The following is a 16,202-nucleotide window of genomic DNA, read 5'->3' on the forward strand; positions in this document are numbered from 1 at the left end:
ATGCCACATAAAGCAGCCTACTAAATTATAATGACGTTGTAAAGGATTTGCTATTGTGGAGTAAATCCTCTTGGATTATCTCAGAGTCTTTGGCTGCAGGAACATACAAGTAATATATCTTTTTTTTTCCTTCTGTATTTGATATACATCAAATTAAATTGACCACTTAAACTATTTTAAATTCCATTAAGTACATTTCCAGTGTTGTGCAACTCTCATCACCACTATGCATTTCCAGAACTTGTTCAACATCCCAAACAGAAACTCTGTACCATTAAATAATAATTTCCCATTCTCCCCCACCCTGGACCCTCGTAACCTTGATGCTACTTTGTGTCTCTATTAACATTTCATTTAGCGTGATGTCTTCAAGTTTCATTCATGTATCAGAATTTTATTCCTTTTCAAGGCTGAATAATACTCCACTATTTGCATATACCACATTTTGTTTATTCATCTGCCAATGGACATTTGGGTTGTTTCCAGCTTTTGGCTTCTGTAAATAATGCTTTTGTGAACATTGGTGTACAAGTATCTGCCAGAGTCCTTGCTTTTGGTTCTTTTGGGTATATATACTGACATATGTTTTGTTTGGACTCATGTCTCCTTAATTGTCTGCCATCTATCAGTGGGGTCTGTTATTTGACTTCTTCAAGTGTTAGAAATGAGTCTAGCTCCCTGTGTTTGAAGATTTGCTTTCTGGCTTAAAATGTAGTCTGTCTGTTTAGCAAACCATCAGAGATGTCCTGCTGTCTTCTACGTGCAGTTCTATTCCTGACAATACAGGGATGAAGGATGCCTTCCTTGTATTTTAGTTTCTCAGAGTCTAAGGGATGCAGTAACATAGACTCTGAACCAACATTAGGTGGATTTTTTTCCTGATTTATGACTTTTTAATATCAACTATGTTAGATAAATAAAAATGAAAGCACATATATCATCTGTTTAAAAGTTGTCAGAAAGAATCAGAGTACATGCAGTCCATCCCCTCCTGTACTTTGACTGTCCACCTTCACGGAGTGTGAAGAGACAGCTTGAGAAAAGCCTCAGGGGTGCATCGGCAGTCCTGTGATAGAGAACTGGTGAGGAGTTGGGGGAGATGCCTGGAAGGTTGGCTTTGTTAGGTCGATCAGGGAAGGCATCACTGAGAAAGAGGCATTTAAGGAAAGCCTTGCAGATAAGGAAGGACTCGTCTTGGCATCAACCAGGGCAGAGCATCTGGTCCTGTACTTTGACTGTCCACCTTCAGCTTTGCATGGTCAGGTCTCAGCTAAGCTTACTCTGGGAAGTCCATTTGAAATGCCCTGCTGTCTTCCCACATTCCAGATTTAGATGGTTCCATTTATTTGTTCTTACAGCTTCTTGTGCCTTCCTTTCATGTCATTTATGTCACTCATAATTATTTGTGTAGGTGTTTGTTGAATGCCTTTTACTTTACCAGATATTTTCCAGTCCCACGATGGTGGGTAGGAAGGCATCTGTACTGTTCATTGTGATATCCCCAGCATAGTGACTGTCACTTCATAAGCACTTCATAAATATTTGTTAAAAAACAAAAGAGTGCCATTTGGGTATCATCTGTGGGAGCGTTTAGTTTTTGAAAGCTACAGGGCTCAGACCTGGAATGACCTGTCTCATGTTGGAAAAGCAGCTTTTCCTTGGCAAAAGAACACTGGTCTGACCAACAGGGTTAAGGTGGGTTCACAGTGACCGAGCTTTATGGGAAGGGCAGTCCAGGACTGGCTGATTGGATAAGATAAGAAGGGAACATGGCTACACAAACATATTTTGTGTCTCCTTTTGAAAAGAGTAGTTGTCTCCCTGTGTTAGGTCTCAGTGTGTGCTGTAGGCTCAGGAAGCAGAGCATGATAACCTTGGAAGGTGAGAACCCAATATAATAGGATAACAGCACACAGTATTTTATTCTGACCTGCTCCGTAACAAAGCACCTGATCAGAGTTAGTGCAGTGAGGCTTGCTGGGGTCCCAGAGGCTCAGATTTCAAATATCTCTTTAAGGTGTTCTTAAGCTTCTTTTCAAATCATGACTCTTTTGAGGTCTGGCTTGGATTAAGAAATAAAAGTGATCCCCTCCCTCCCAGAGGTTGGTGTTTGCATTGTCAACCTCCACGGTGAGACAGAGACAGACTGTTGAGTCAGAAGCCAAGCCCAGGGGATGCCCAGCTTTAAGAAAAATTTATATGAAACTGAAAATGTAGAATGGATGGGCTTTCAGAATCATCTGGCAAAAAACTTTCTTCTTTTAGATGAGGTGACCACGGCCCAGGAGGGGAAGTGGCTTGCCTCAGTTCTGGGTAATGTTTGAGGGGGGCATCTGTTAGTACCTGAGGACCAGCCTGGTGCCTTTCCCACCACAGATCCCTGCACAAAACCTGTAAGACAAGGACTGATTCTCTCGCTCTGCAGAAGTAGATTCCACTGAAAGGCTATACTAAGTTGGTGTTTATCCAGAAGAGGGCACCCAAGGTGGTGGTGGTGGGGTTTGGAAACCACGGAAACTTCAAGAACAGGTGAATTTATTTGTTAAATAAGTGTTTATCCCTTATGTACTGTGGGCCAGGCAGTGTTCTATGTGCTGTGGATACAACCGGCAACCAGAGATAAGTCCTCATTCTCATGGACGTTGTAACTCTAGTAAGGAGCAGACTCTAAACACGTGAACTTTATTTTAAATTAAAATGCAGTCAGTTTACAATGTTGTGTCCGTTTCTGGTGTACAGCGTACTGTTTCAGTCATACATATGCATACATATATTCCTTTTCATATTCTTCTTCATTATAGATTACAACAAGATGTTGAGTGTAGTTCCCTGTGCTATGCAGTAGAAACTTGTTGTTTATCTATTTTATGTATAGTAGTTAGTATCTGCAAATCTCAAACTCCCAATTTATCCCTTTGCACCCTCTTTCCCGCCTGGTAACCATAAATTTGTTTACTATGCCTGTGAGTCTTATACAAGTGAACTTTTAACTGACTCTGCTGTTGGCTTGTGATTAAAATGAAAACAGAGTCATGAGATAGAGAGCGACTGAGCATAGTGCCGTTGGGCTCTTTGGGCTCTTTTATTGGTGAAGTGTGGGATGGCCTCTCTGAGGAAGTGACACCTGAGCTGAAACCTCGGTGACAAGTAGAAGCCAGCATGACCAGTCATGAGGGAGTGGTGAACCGGGGAACTGTGACGGGGTTAGGCTTCGGTTGGAGAAGTTTGCAGCAGATGGATGACATAGGGCTTTGTAGGCCTCCGAGAAGTTTGAGTTTCTTCTTAAGTGCAGATAGACGCCATTGGATCTCAGTAACATTTTGAAGAGACCACTCTGTCTTCTGTGTGTGTTTTGTCGTAGTCCAGGTGTGACATGATAGGGACGTGGAGCAGGGTGGCAGGAGGGGAAATGCTCGAAGTGGTCTGGTGTCAGAAAGTACCTCTGAGAGCAAAGGGGGAAAAAGAGACAGAGGAATCAAGGATGACCCTCAGGTTCTGGTCTGAGCAACTAAGGAGGTTGTGATTCCCTTAACTTGTGATGGTAGAACTTGGAGAAGGTTTAATAAATTACTGAACCCAGAGAAGACTAAGAAGAGAGTGAATTATGATTATTCACCAAATGTCTGCAAGGTGATCTAAAAGGAATTTGACTTTTTCCATGTGATCCTTGAGAGCCTAATCAGTGCCCGCAGATGGGAGATCTCTGGGAGGCATTTCTGATTAGCTATGGATGAAGAGCTGTTTGTTAAAATTATCTGAACGAGAGGGATTGCCTGCAAGGAAGTGATGTCTGTCTCCCAAATTGTTCACACTGAAATGGGGACCATCTGTGTTAACCATATAATTTATGGTCCAAATCTTCATTATTCTGGGATAGCAGGTGTATGTCTGGAGTGCCCCGGTCAAATGGGGACTGATGTTTGTCCTGCCTTACCTGTTCATCCTCATGACACTGTAGAGAGAGGGTGCCTTTGGGTATAGGTTGAAACCCAGTGACCTCTTGGCATCCTTCCAGGTCTAAGATTCCAAAGATCTTTGATATATCTTATTTCACACACAAAAAAATTGGTGTCCAACTTTTCTGGATTAAGTGAAGCATACGTGTAATACAGGCAGATAAAGTGATACACACTCATAATTAAGGCAGCCTCCCATGTGGAACATGCTGCTCATCCCTGTCTTGCCTCAGTGCTCCTCCTTCACACCTCCTTTGGGAAGCATTTGCAGAATAACACCCCCTGGCTTTGACTGAGATCCCATAGCTCACTGAGCTCCTCTTGGCCACAGTACTTGGTGCAGCCTTGAAATCATCTGCTTATTTGTTTGTCTTCACCCCTAGATTGTGTGCTTTGCTTCTGCACCCCCAGGGCCTAGCATAGGGCAGGCACTCATCAAATGTTTGTTGAATGAATGAATGAATGAATGGCATTGTAAATTGGTTCTGTAGATCTCTCATACCAACAAGTATACATACTTGTCTACTGTGTGCTTATTATGCTGTTTCTGCACTATAGCAAGCCTGTTAGTTAAGTTCTCTTAGTATACTAATTTTACCGACCGAGGAAACCAAGGCTCAGAGAGGTTTAGTGGCTTGCCGACTGTCACATAGCTAGCAAATAGTAGAAGACCTAGGGTTAGAACTCACTAACCACTTGGCTCTAAACTTGACTCAAAACTATCTACCCTTACTCAAAATTTAACCACATGTTATGTTAGCAGTTCAAAGATATTGAGATGTTCTGTAATTAAAAACTAGTTTAACTTGATTAACCCAGTGCTTTCCTAACTAGTTTGACTGCTTTGACCGTGGAACCAGTTTTTCCTCCTCTACCTACTCACATCTTGTGGAAGACTGTTAGGAAACAGCCAGTGGGAAATACTTGGCTAGTAGACAAGAGTTACAAATTGAAAATCTGCAGCTGTGGTTTCTTTTCCTGGCTCTGCCGCTACCCGCCACATTTCAGGCCTTATTTTTCCATCCTTAAAATGAGAGAATTTAAATAAATGGCCTCCCAGATCCTGCCCACCTTTAAAATCGTGCAGCATTGTAAGCATGGCTGTGTTAAGCAGGCAGCCGTGCTGGAAGAGCATCTTATACCTGGTGATAGAGCCAGGTTTTCACTTTCCTGCCAAGCCTGTGTTTGCTTTACCAGCTCTTGTAGACCTTTGCAGGATGCGCAGTATTGCATGCAAATATTGATCAGTATAATTAACGCTGCTGTATGTTATATATGTTAAGATGTTAAGAGGCTAAATCCTGAGAGTTCTCATCACAGGAACAAATTCTTTTTTCTATTTCTTTAATTTTGTACCTGTTGAGATGATGAATGTTCACTAGAACTGGGGAAAAAAAAGAAAAAATAAGCAAATCTTTTCTGTACAGTGTGCAGTCACCTCGAGGAAATCAGTAGTCGCCATCCCACCGCACGATCCTGCCCCTGGCACAGTGTGTCCGGATGCACGGTGAAATGTACGGGCCAGTGACCCGAGGAAGTTAGCATTGCGGAGTGTTCAGACTTTGCTCCGGGCTCCTGAAGCCCAAGGCTGAGATTGGCTAGGTCAGTCCTGGCCTCTGGTTTAAAGGGGCAGCAGGGGAGCCATCATGCTCCGTCACCCTCTGCAGATGCACATGCTGAACCACAGGCAGGTCATCTCTGACTATGAGCCTGGGCTGCCTTTGTAGCTAGAGTCCCCGTCCCCTTTCTTGTGATGCTCTCTGGTGATGACACTTCGTTTTATCCTCTCTTTCACAAGTGATAGGTGGGATTGTTCATATTGTGATTTGCCTCCGAAGTGGCCTGTATGAGAGAATTTCCTGTTCTTAGGATGCCTTTTCCATGTCTTCTTTTTTTTTCTTTTTTGGTTTTGTTGGTGGGGTTTTTTTGGGGGGTGGGGAATAATTAGGTTTCTTTATTTATTTATTAAAAAATATTTTTTTAATGGAGATACGGGGAATTGAACCCAGGACCTCGCCATTCTAAGCACCATTGAGCTCTGCTCTCCCCTCTGTCTTCTGTTTGATCTTTTTTTCCTCAGAAGACTCAGAACTTGTAAGCTATGAAAAAAAGTACAGAACCAGTCAAACGGCATTCAGACTTTTTGTAATTTCCCTGTTTTATACATTGAAAAAGGCCTGTTAGTAAGCCAGTAACAGTTTAAGGAGCCTAAATGGAGCCTTTTTGGAAAAAGTTGTATTAAAAAACTTTCTCTGAGATGCCATGATTTTTACATATACTCAGCCCTCTTTCCTGAGGGAAACTAGCCACACCATCTGTTAATGTTGGTGGATTTTTAAAAATCCATTGCGGACTTTTTAAAAAAATGATTTTTAGCAAGAGCTACAGAGACACACTCTTAGGTACAGTGATGCCACTTGTGGAAGATGAATAAATGAAGATGTTCACTGTAGTGTTATCTATAATAGCAAAAGAAGCAACAAAGTTGAATGTAACCTGAGTGGTTCAGTGTTAGGAGATTATTTGGTAAATTATGGTACATCTACATAACTAGATACTGTGCAGCCACTAAAAATATTTGTTGTGAAGTTCAGATAAAAGATAAGAAGATATTTAATAAAATAACGAATGATCAATACAGATATAATTTGGAAAAATATATAAAAATATATTTTTATTTATTTTATGATGAAACTGGGAGGTGAATATAAAATTAAACTTTGCAGAGTATGGTGAAGATAAGTTATTTTTAGTTAAATTAATAAGTATTTAATTTATTTCATATTGCTTACTTTTGCTTTTTCCGTGTAAAATTGACTCTCTTATTTGTGCTCCATTAGAAGAACAAACTTAGAAACTCTTGAATAACCAGTATGTTCACTGTAGATGATTTAGAAAATAAAAAGAACACAAAAAAGAACATTAAATATCACCCATCATCTCACCACCCAGAAAGAATCATTGCAGACATTTCAGTATATATACCACTGATCTTTTCTTGGGGGAGGGGGGGTGTGTGTCTGTGTCTGTATCTAGACACACTTCTAAGCACACTTGCACAGACATACTTGTAACTGGCTTTTTTCATTTTCTGGAAAGGGTGAACATTTATCTAAGTAATTACATGTTTTCCTACATATAATTTTTAATAACTGTGTTGTATTCATTTGTATGGCTATACAGTAAGGGACTCAGCCCATCTCCTCGATGGGTGTGCATGTGGTTTAGCCTTTCCTGAGTACTGTCAAATTGCTTTCAAGATAGACTACTGTCAATTTACTTGGTCACCTCTTTGCCTAAAGAAATAAAAAATTACTTTTAAAAAGTACAAAAATTATTTTCTCTTGTTTGTAAGAGTTTTTTAAAACCCCAAATCCTGGACCTAAAGAGCATTGTGCTTAGGGAAATACATCAGACAGACAGAGACAAATACTGTATGCTATCACTTATACATGAAATCTAAAAAAATAAAATAAATGGATATATGTAACGAAACAGAAACAGACTCTCAGATATAGAGAACAAAGTAGTGGTTCCCAGTGCGGAGAGGGAAGGGAGGAAGGGCAAGATAGGAGTGTGGGATTGAGATACAAACTACTATGTATAAAAGAGATAAGCAACAAGGATATATTGTACAGCATGGGGAGATGCAGCCATTGTTTTGTAATAACTTTAAATGGAGTATAATCTATAAAAATACTGAATCACTATGTTGTACACCTGAAACTAATACAATATTGTAAATTATACTTCAATTAAAAAAATTTTTTTAAAAAGCCCCAAATCTACTTTCCCCATATTTGTGCAAGACTCAACTGAGAATGAGTCAACTAGATCACTTTTAAGGGTTCTTTGAGGCCGGAGGTCTCTTGCATCATTTTTCACACATTGTCTATGAGTGATCAGGCATAGGGTTTGTGCTCCTTTCTTAAGGACATGCAGTGAATATTTAGAGTATGCCAATTGGTGCCTTGAGAGTGCATTGTATTCTAGCACGAGGAATTTCACTAGAAACTGAAGCAAAAGTATTGAAAAATATCAGAGCTGCCTTAAGTTTCATAAATATTTGTACTCTGTGTGAAAAAGCATGCATTTTTCTTTCTTATGAATTCTATTAAGTAGTCAAGGTACCTGATTTAGGGTTTAATTTGAAATAAGCTGTCAAACTTGACTACCCATCTATTTTAATGATGAATTTGTTTTTACTCTTTATTCAAGCCTGGTTCTGTACTTTCTGCATTTGTATTGGATACTGAAGAAAGAGATTTTTTTTTTTACTCATTATGTGCTTTCTCTTCCATTTGATTCCTTCAGTTGCATTTGATTCCCATCCAGTTTTATTTATACTTCATGAATTTGAACAGATGCAATTTCTCGTTGAAATTTGGTGCCAGTTGAAAATTTCTCCCAGGTTGTTTTTATAAGGGTAACTGTCATATTTATACTATGTTTCAAGAAATGTCCATCTTTTTAATTTGCTTGTCTAAATGCATTTAGTTTTTAAGAGAACAGTTGTAAAGTTGTGAACTTGACATCTTTACACTTGAATGTGCATAATTACACAGTGCATTATCTTTTTCTGTGCCGACTGTATTCTAGGCTCTGAGTGCATAAGCAGCATAATTTAACCACTTCTGGCAAGAATAAAGGCACCTTTTTTTGTCTTTCCCCTTTTCTTTATTTTTAAGCTGTTACTACAAGTCTGGTTCTGTCCCTGGGGAGAGGTGGGAAACGATGTCTCTGCTCTCCGAAGTCCATTTCTCAAGGGACGTCAACGCTCACATGGATCCTATTTACACTGTAATTGGTTGCTGACTGTCTGCTACAGCTGTTTCAACTTAAACCCCAGACAGTTGCTATGGAGATGATTGACTAGAAATAGGTCAAGTCCTTCCCCCTCTGGATGTAAGGGAGTGCCATAACTCAACTGGGAGTGTCTCAGTTGAACGGAAAATGTGTAGATGGGCAACCACATCCACGGATATGTCTTTTTAGGCTGAAGCTTATCACAGGTACCAGTCCAATTATGTTGCTGCTGTGACTCTGGAAACAACACACCTGAAGACTCTTCCTGTGAAGGGGAATTAGAGGTGCTATAATTTGCAGTGTAACTTTGGTGAGCTGATCCATGTGGCTCTCAAAAGTTGCTTATTTCGTAAGCTCCTCGGTGTGGTAGAATATCATTTGTTTTCCAGACATGACCAGGAGTTCAGGAACAAGTTTTTAAAAACATGGAGTTAACAGTGGTATTTGGAAGAGGAAGGCATCTGGTGACATTGGATGGGATTTGCCGTAAGTCTGGCCAGAAAACATCATGGCTTTCCCAGGGCGACCTGACTCGGATGAATGATGTCCAACCTCTGACCCAAGTCCTCTGTTGTGGGGTGACTTTGATTACTTATCTCCCTTCTTCATGCGTCAGATGGGGAAATGGTTTCTGACTCTGCATCTCACCATTGCGATGGGGACTCTTGGTCTTTCTCATAGCCAGGGGTCCTCGTACAGGGCCCCAGCTTTGTGTTGTTTGGGGCTTGGTGAACGTGGGGACGTTTTTGGTTGTCACAGTCGGGTGGGGGTTGGATGCTACTGGCTTCTAGCAGGGAGAGGTCAGGGATGCTGTTAAGTATCCTATAATGGACACTTAACAGCCCCTGTTCAGCCAGAAAGTATGTGGCCCAATATGTCAGTTATGCAGAGGTGGTCTGTTTTGGATGGGTTGCTGAGAAATGTGAAAGATTTCAGAAAAGATTGACACCTCAGGAAATGAAAAGCACGTACCTGGAATGAGAGAGTATGTGTGTATGATGGGGAGGAAATTGAGTCAGAACTATAGCACTGATGTGTGTGAGCTGGTACCCAGACCCACTAGTTTGAGTTTTAAAGATATTTTTGAAAGAAAAGAAAGTGACTGGGTTCATACTTGGTCCCCCATTTTGTGCAGTGAACCAGTTAAGATAAATGTGTAAAATAAATAATTTTAAAACTCTCAATATACCAGCTGTCTTAAATCATACTCTGAGGATTCTGGTGTTTGAAGATCCCTTTAGGAATTAAGCTCCATGCCTGGCAGGTAGTGGGTGCTCAATATATATTTGCAACCACAGGGAATGAGGGGAAGAGGAGAGGAAAAGGGGGTGGACTCAGAGGCCCCTGGTGCAGCCGTGCTGGGTCGACTCCACACGAGCCAACTCCATGGAAGTTCCCCTTTGAAGAAGGTGGGGAACCTTGGGGGACTTGTGCCGTTAAGGCTTGAGTTTGGCTGTCTTTACTAAAGCTGTGCATGTGTGTACCCTGGGATCCAGGAGTCCCACTCCAGAGTGTGCAGTCAACAGAGGTGCAGGTGCATATTTACCAAAAGTCATGAGCTCTTAAGAATGTTCACAGAAGTAGCACCATTCATAATAGCCCAAACTGGAAACTCCCCAAATACTCACTGGTAGTAGAAGAGATAAATAAAGACATTTAAAAGAAAATTGCCAATGGTGAAGTATTCCAAAACACAAGAAGGTATAAGAAAAAAAGGCATTCTAGTTTCTATCACCTGGATTTAACCAAGGTTAACTTTTTGCCATATTTGTCTTTTTATTTTTTGTTTGTTTTAAATTGAAGAAATAGAACCTTTTGGTGGCCTTAAATGTTGGGGGCAGGTGGAGCTGGGGGAGTGGTTTGAAGATGCTGCAACACAAGAGTAGGAGGACCTGGGCTTTCTCTGCACGTCGTCTCTTGACCTGGAATGAATTACCTGTCACCAGCACCTAAATGTGGAGCAGTATAGTCAGTGAGACCACCCCCAAGGAAGGGTGCTGCAGTGCCGCAGGAGAAACAGAAAGAAGCCGTGCCTGTCACCTCTCCGGCTCTCTGAAAAAGAGAACACTTGCAGTGGTGTCCTTTGAGGACATTACTCTTTTGCTGAACATAAAAGAATTTGGTTTTTTCCATCAAAGTGCGATTGGAATACCATGAATGTTTTGATTGTGCTGATGTGGAACAAGAACAAGAACAGGAACAGGGTTTGGTGTTTTCAGTGATTGCTGCAATTGTTAGCGAGAACATGGCCCCCTTCCCTTCCACTCAGCGCAGCTCGTCGGGATGCAGATGACCGAGAGTAACATTGTCTTGGGGGTAACCTCTGCCCTAGTTTGTATTAGAAGAATCATTTGCAAACTTCTGTTGTTTCGTTAGTATTAGCATCATTGATGGTAGTGATGTTTTGGTAACTCTCTCCCCGCCTGTCACGAGGCCATGGTTGAGACTGGTTCCCTTTACTGAGAGCTTGCCAAGTGCTGGGCATAGTCACTAGCCCTTTAGTGTGTTCTGTTTCCTTCTCGTAATAACCTGTGAGGTAGGCATTGTTACTGTCTTTACCGACAGATGAGAAAACAGGCTTGGGGAGTTTCAGCAGGCTGCTGAGGTTTACATCGGGAGTTGCCGAGCCTTGATTCACATCTTGTTTTGAGTGACTCCCAAGCCGAGTTCTGAATCGACCACTTGATACTGTTATTTGTGTTAACAGAACTGCAGAGTGGGAGGGAAGGGCCTGGAACAGGACCTTCGCTGAGCACCTCCCAGTCCTATCCTGTCTAATCAGCCTCTTCTCCGTGTGAGGTCGGTGAAGCAGGGGGCCTGCTTCCGTTTCACAGATGAGGACCCCGGGGCCAGACAAGCAGTGACCTTGCCCAGAGCCACACAGCTAATTAACCAGGGTCTTTTGAAAACGCACTCTAGCTCTTTACCCCTCGCTTCAGCGTGGTCTCTGACCACCTTGGTTGACCTTCAGCCTGGCACTTGATGGTAAGATTAACACTGCTTCCCTATCTTTCAAGTAGGAGTGATACTACTTGCCTCACTAATTAGAGATTAGAGGATTAGCTAGCAGTGCATCTTTTAAAAATTCTTGGATTTACACACCATTTAGGTATGTATTTATTTGGTCACTGTGGTGCTTTATGATATAAAACTTTTTTTGTTAGATTTAGTTACATATAAATCTTTAGTTTTGATATTCTGGTGAGGCTATTTGGTAATTCAAATGGAAGTTGAAGACCATAAGTGAGATTTTCTTTTTCCCCTGTCAGTACTAAGTGAGTGATTTTCTAGAGTCATCACAGCTAACCTGAGCTCTTTCTGGGTTGCTTTGAGGTTGCAGCTGCTCCCTGGTGGTTACCTGTTAAAGGCGCTAACTGGAGACACCCAGAAGGGCCTGACTCGACAGTTGTACACAGGTGAGGCTGGTGTTTTGTTTTTTTTTCCCCAGATGACATGTCTCATTCCAAAGTAGATTCCTCTGATGTTGAAAAGGAACTCAATGGCCATCTTCTCTAAAAGTGTGAGTCTGACAGACTCTGATTGGTTGGTAGGAAAACAGGGTGGCAGGAAATAATGTCTGTACAGACCGAAACATGGCAGCTGGTTCACGGCCGGCTCTTAATAAGTGGCCTCTCTCCTCCCTCATCTGGCCCGTCAAAGAGTTCCCTCTTGCAGATTTCCCCACCTTATCTCATGACATGTTTAACCTTTACAGCCAGTCCATTTTGCTCTCTCTCATGAGTGGGTCATTATGAGGAAGAAGACTTGTCTGTCTTACAGATAAGTGGTGGTGTCCTGCCAGGAGGCCACTGTTGAACTTCAGGCCTCGGGTGTAGGATTCCTGGGGTCTCTAGTCCTGGGCTGACATACTTTGAAGCCGCCATCTGACTGAAAAACCTCAGAGCTGCAAGTCGGTCAGCATGTCTCCAGGGTGGCAAGGAAATAATTATCTCAAGCGAAAATAGAGTAGCACTTTAAGCCCTGGAGATGGAAAAAGGTTTGGGTCAGGACTCAGCATTGCAACTCCCCAAGAAAACTGTTCTCCTAACCCAGTTTTTCAGATAGGGTTTTCAAACCTCTTTTTTTGGCAATATTCCTGGTTATTGCCCTCATTGTCAGGGAGCCGGGAGTACACGAAGTTCAGCTTGAGGGATATAGCCCCTTGACAAATGTCAGAAATCTTTCAAAGCCTGAGTTGGCAGCCTCCGTGGTAGAAATAGACTGTAAGGTGGAAAGTGGTAGATTCTTAGGGACCTCTGGTTGACGACCAATGAGTATCTTCTTTCCTGAACAACAGTAGAACAAAAAGCTGAGGTGGAAGGAAAACCCAGAGTGGAAAATATTTGATCCACTGACTGAGTCCTTCCTCTGATAAAAGTGCGTGTCTTAATATCAGTGCTGCAAACAGTGAGTGGCACATAATAGGTCCTCAGTAAACGTTTGTTGAAAGAATGAATGAAAGTCATGGTGTAATTACTGTAGAGAATTTCAAAGATGTTTAAGAAGTGGACTAGGAATGTCGAGTCCGCCTGAGGAAGAATGAGCAAGTTTATCCCCTTGTTCTCAGACTTTCCCCCTACCTCTCCGTACCCCTCTATACCTTTAGAAAAAAATTAAGACTCACTTGGAATCTGCTAGAGTGAGGCAAATATAGCTGGCTCATCTGTAGTAGAAAGACACAAAGCTCAAAGCCAAATATCCCAGATTGGGTTCTCTGGAAACAGACGCTGAGATAGAGCTTGGGCAGAGTGTTCCATTTTTTTTCTTCCATTTTTCAGTTTTATTAGGTAGAATCGTTACAATTTGACTGCAGATAGACAATATATTGCATGTAAATACATATACACAATATACTGCATGTATTTTTAAATTTACATTTATATACTATTCATTATTTCTAAGAATTTTTAGAGCTTTAGCTTTTTAAACTTAACATAGTTATCATAGTAATAAAGCCAACCACAAAATAAGAATTAATTTCAAAAAGATACATACACCGGGCTATTAACAGTAACATGATTTTTAATTGCCAAGATATAGAAGCATCGTAAGTGCACATCAATAGATGAATGAATAAAGAAGATGCAGCATATGTATGCAATGGAATACAAGAAAAATGGATATTTTGCCATTTGCGACCCTCCATTCACTTTTTTTTCCCACTTCAAAAACCAGAATTTTGTAACTGGCATAAACATTTCCATGGCATCAAACATAACAAAATACCTAGAAATAAACTTGACCAAGGAGGTTACCTGTGTTCTGAAAGCTGTAAAACATTGATGAAGGAAATTGAAGATCATACAAAGAAATGGAAAGAGATCTTGTGCTTGTGGATTGGAAGAATCCACATCATCAAAATGGCCATGTGGGTAGAGTATTCTTTAGGGATCCACACCCACGGAAGGGGTGGGGCAGAAGCAGAACTGGGCTGAGGGAGAAGCCAAGACGACTGTGGGGGTCCAGGGAGTCCCAGGAGATCCCTCGGAGGCCCCCGGGGTATAGATGACCCACGATGAGCTGTAGTGAGCTCACAGGGCTGTGCCTTTGTGGCCCAGCTGTGGCTGGTCATCAGTGGCTCTGAGGGGGCCCTTCGCAGCTCTCCTGAAGGAGCTGACAGCTGGAAGCTTCTGCGGATGCCACTCCTAGCAGCTGGACGAGCACTCCTCCCTCAAAGAGGGATCTGGCTGGTGCACCTCCACACCCATCGTACCACGTGAGCTTCTCTGGTGGTCCAGGCCTACCTTCAAAGTGAAGAAATGTTTTGACTTGCCCAAACTTGTTCCATGAGGAATTACAACCTATTCACAAGCCTGGAATGTCAGAAACCAATGGAGGAGGGTGACAGATATAGCGCGGCTTGGGCTTGGTTTGGGGCCCAGGGCCACCTCAGCGTCACAGACTGAAGGGAAGGTGATGCTGGGCTTTGCAGAAGCCGGCGCCTGCTTCCTGTTTCGGTCCTCGCCCTCCTCACTCTGTTCCCGCTGTTCCCCAGGCCAGATCATCCTGTTCTCCATGTGTCCTGGAATGACGCCGTGGCCTACTGCACGTGGGCAGGGAAGCGGTTGCCCACGGAAGCTGAGTGGGAATACAGCTGTCGAGGAGGCCTGCAAAATAGGTACCTGGGGCTCGCATCTTGCCTAACTGTATGTTGACCTTTTCTGAAGCGACAGGACTTCCTTTGGCTGGAAAGTTGATTTAAAACCACAACCAGCCCAGCTGTTCTTTCTTGCTGGGCTTTCTTCATCTCCGGGACGTTACTAAGGAAACACTGTGTGTGGGTCACAACCCCTCACAGCCCCCAAAGCCACGTGTTTGGTTAAGTGGCTGCAGCAGCTCAGCCCCGCCAGTGTCACAGGTCCTCCGTAGAGCCTCCTAGCAGGCTGCCTTGCTTTTAGGATTTTCTTATTTTAGGCATCTCCTGAAGCAGCGGTATTTCTCTGCTTCCAGAGCCGTGAGACAGAAAACTTGTGTTTGGGTCCCATCTTCTAGGAAAAGCTCCTTAAAATAGTGAAGGCTTTGTACGAAAGTGCAGTGTGGTGGTGCCTGATCATGCTACCATATAAGTCCAGAATGATGTCTGCTTTCCCAGCCTCCTGTAAGCCCTTCTTTTAGTTATGTGATTTATTTCAGGCCTCCTGAGTCCTCCAGAGAGACTGAGGTTGTTGTGAACTTGACAGGAACTGGTTATGTGGAAGTTAAAAAAAATGCTGATTAAAAGCTTTAGGTATTTAGATATTTAAAATTAAAAAGAAAAGAAAAGCTCCCTTGGAGCAAGCAAGCAGTGTTCTCTCTCTCCCTGCCTTCCTCCTCTGGCCTTGAATCCAGAAGCCTGTGCCTGTTTGACGGGCTGATGCCTGTGTCTCTTCTGGCAGGCTCTTCCCCTGGGGCAACAAGCTGCAGCCCAAAGGCCAGCATTATGCCAACATTTGGCAGGGCGAGTTTCCTGTGACCAACACCGGAGAGGACGGCTTCCGAGGAACTGCACCTGTGAGTAGTGAGGCTTGTGAAGGAGGGCGGCGGAGACAGCGCACCGAGAAACGGCTAGAAATGAGTGAAGGGCAGTGCTCACTCTCTGCCCCACGTGCTGGCCCCTCCCTGCCTTTATCCACTACTGCATGTAGCAAATAACTTAATAATTAATCAGCCATACTTTCTCGTAACATGTTTTTCTTTCTGATTCTGTAATACTTATTATAGACACTTTGGAAAAACAAGGAGAAAATTTAAAGGACCTGGAACCCTCCCACCCAGAGATGGATAACCCCTGTTAGCATCTGGGTGCATTTTCCTCCCACTTGTTTTCTGTGTTAATGATGCTAATTAATAATGGTTAGTAGTTAGTGAGCACTTGCAGTGTGCCAGGCACGGTGCTGAGCCATTTGCATGAATGATCTCATTTAATATCTTTTCAACTCTGTAAGGTAGGTACTGTTATCC

The 16,202-nt window shown here is 42.6% G+C and overlaps 1 protein-coding gene across 2 annotated transcripts in view; it reads left to right on the plus strand.

Moving 5' to 3' along the window:
• The window catches only part of SUMF1 (sulfatase modifying factor 1), a 77,630-nt gene that overhangs the window by 24,260 nt on the left and 37,168 nt on the right, over positions 1–16,202 (plus strand). For both annotated transcript variants that reach the window (XM_010962391.3, XM_074344445.1), the window contains exons 4-6: positions 12,096–12,178; positions 14,758–14,880; positions 15,638–15,752. In XM_010962391.3, coding sequence (XP_010960693.2) covers positions 12,096–12,178; positions 14,758–14,880; positions 15,638–15,752 — 321 coding nt within the window. The remainder of the gene's footprint in view (positions 1–12,095; positions 12,179–14,757; positions 14,881–15,637; positions 15,753–16,202) is intronic.

This window comes from Camelus bactrianus, chromosome 17 (assembly GCF_048773025.1).
Source record: "Camelus bactrianus isolate YW-2024 breed Bactrian camel chromosome 17, ASM4877302v1, whole genome shotgun sequence".
Lineage (NCBI taxonomy): Eukaryota > Metazoa > Chordata > Mammalia > Artiodactyla > Camelidae > Camelus > Camelus bactrianus.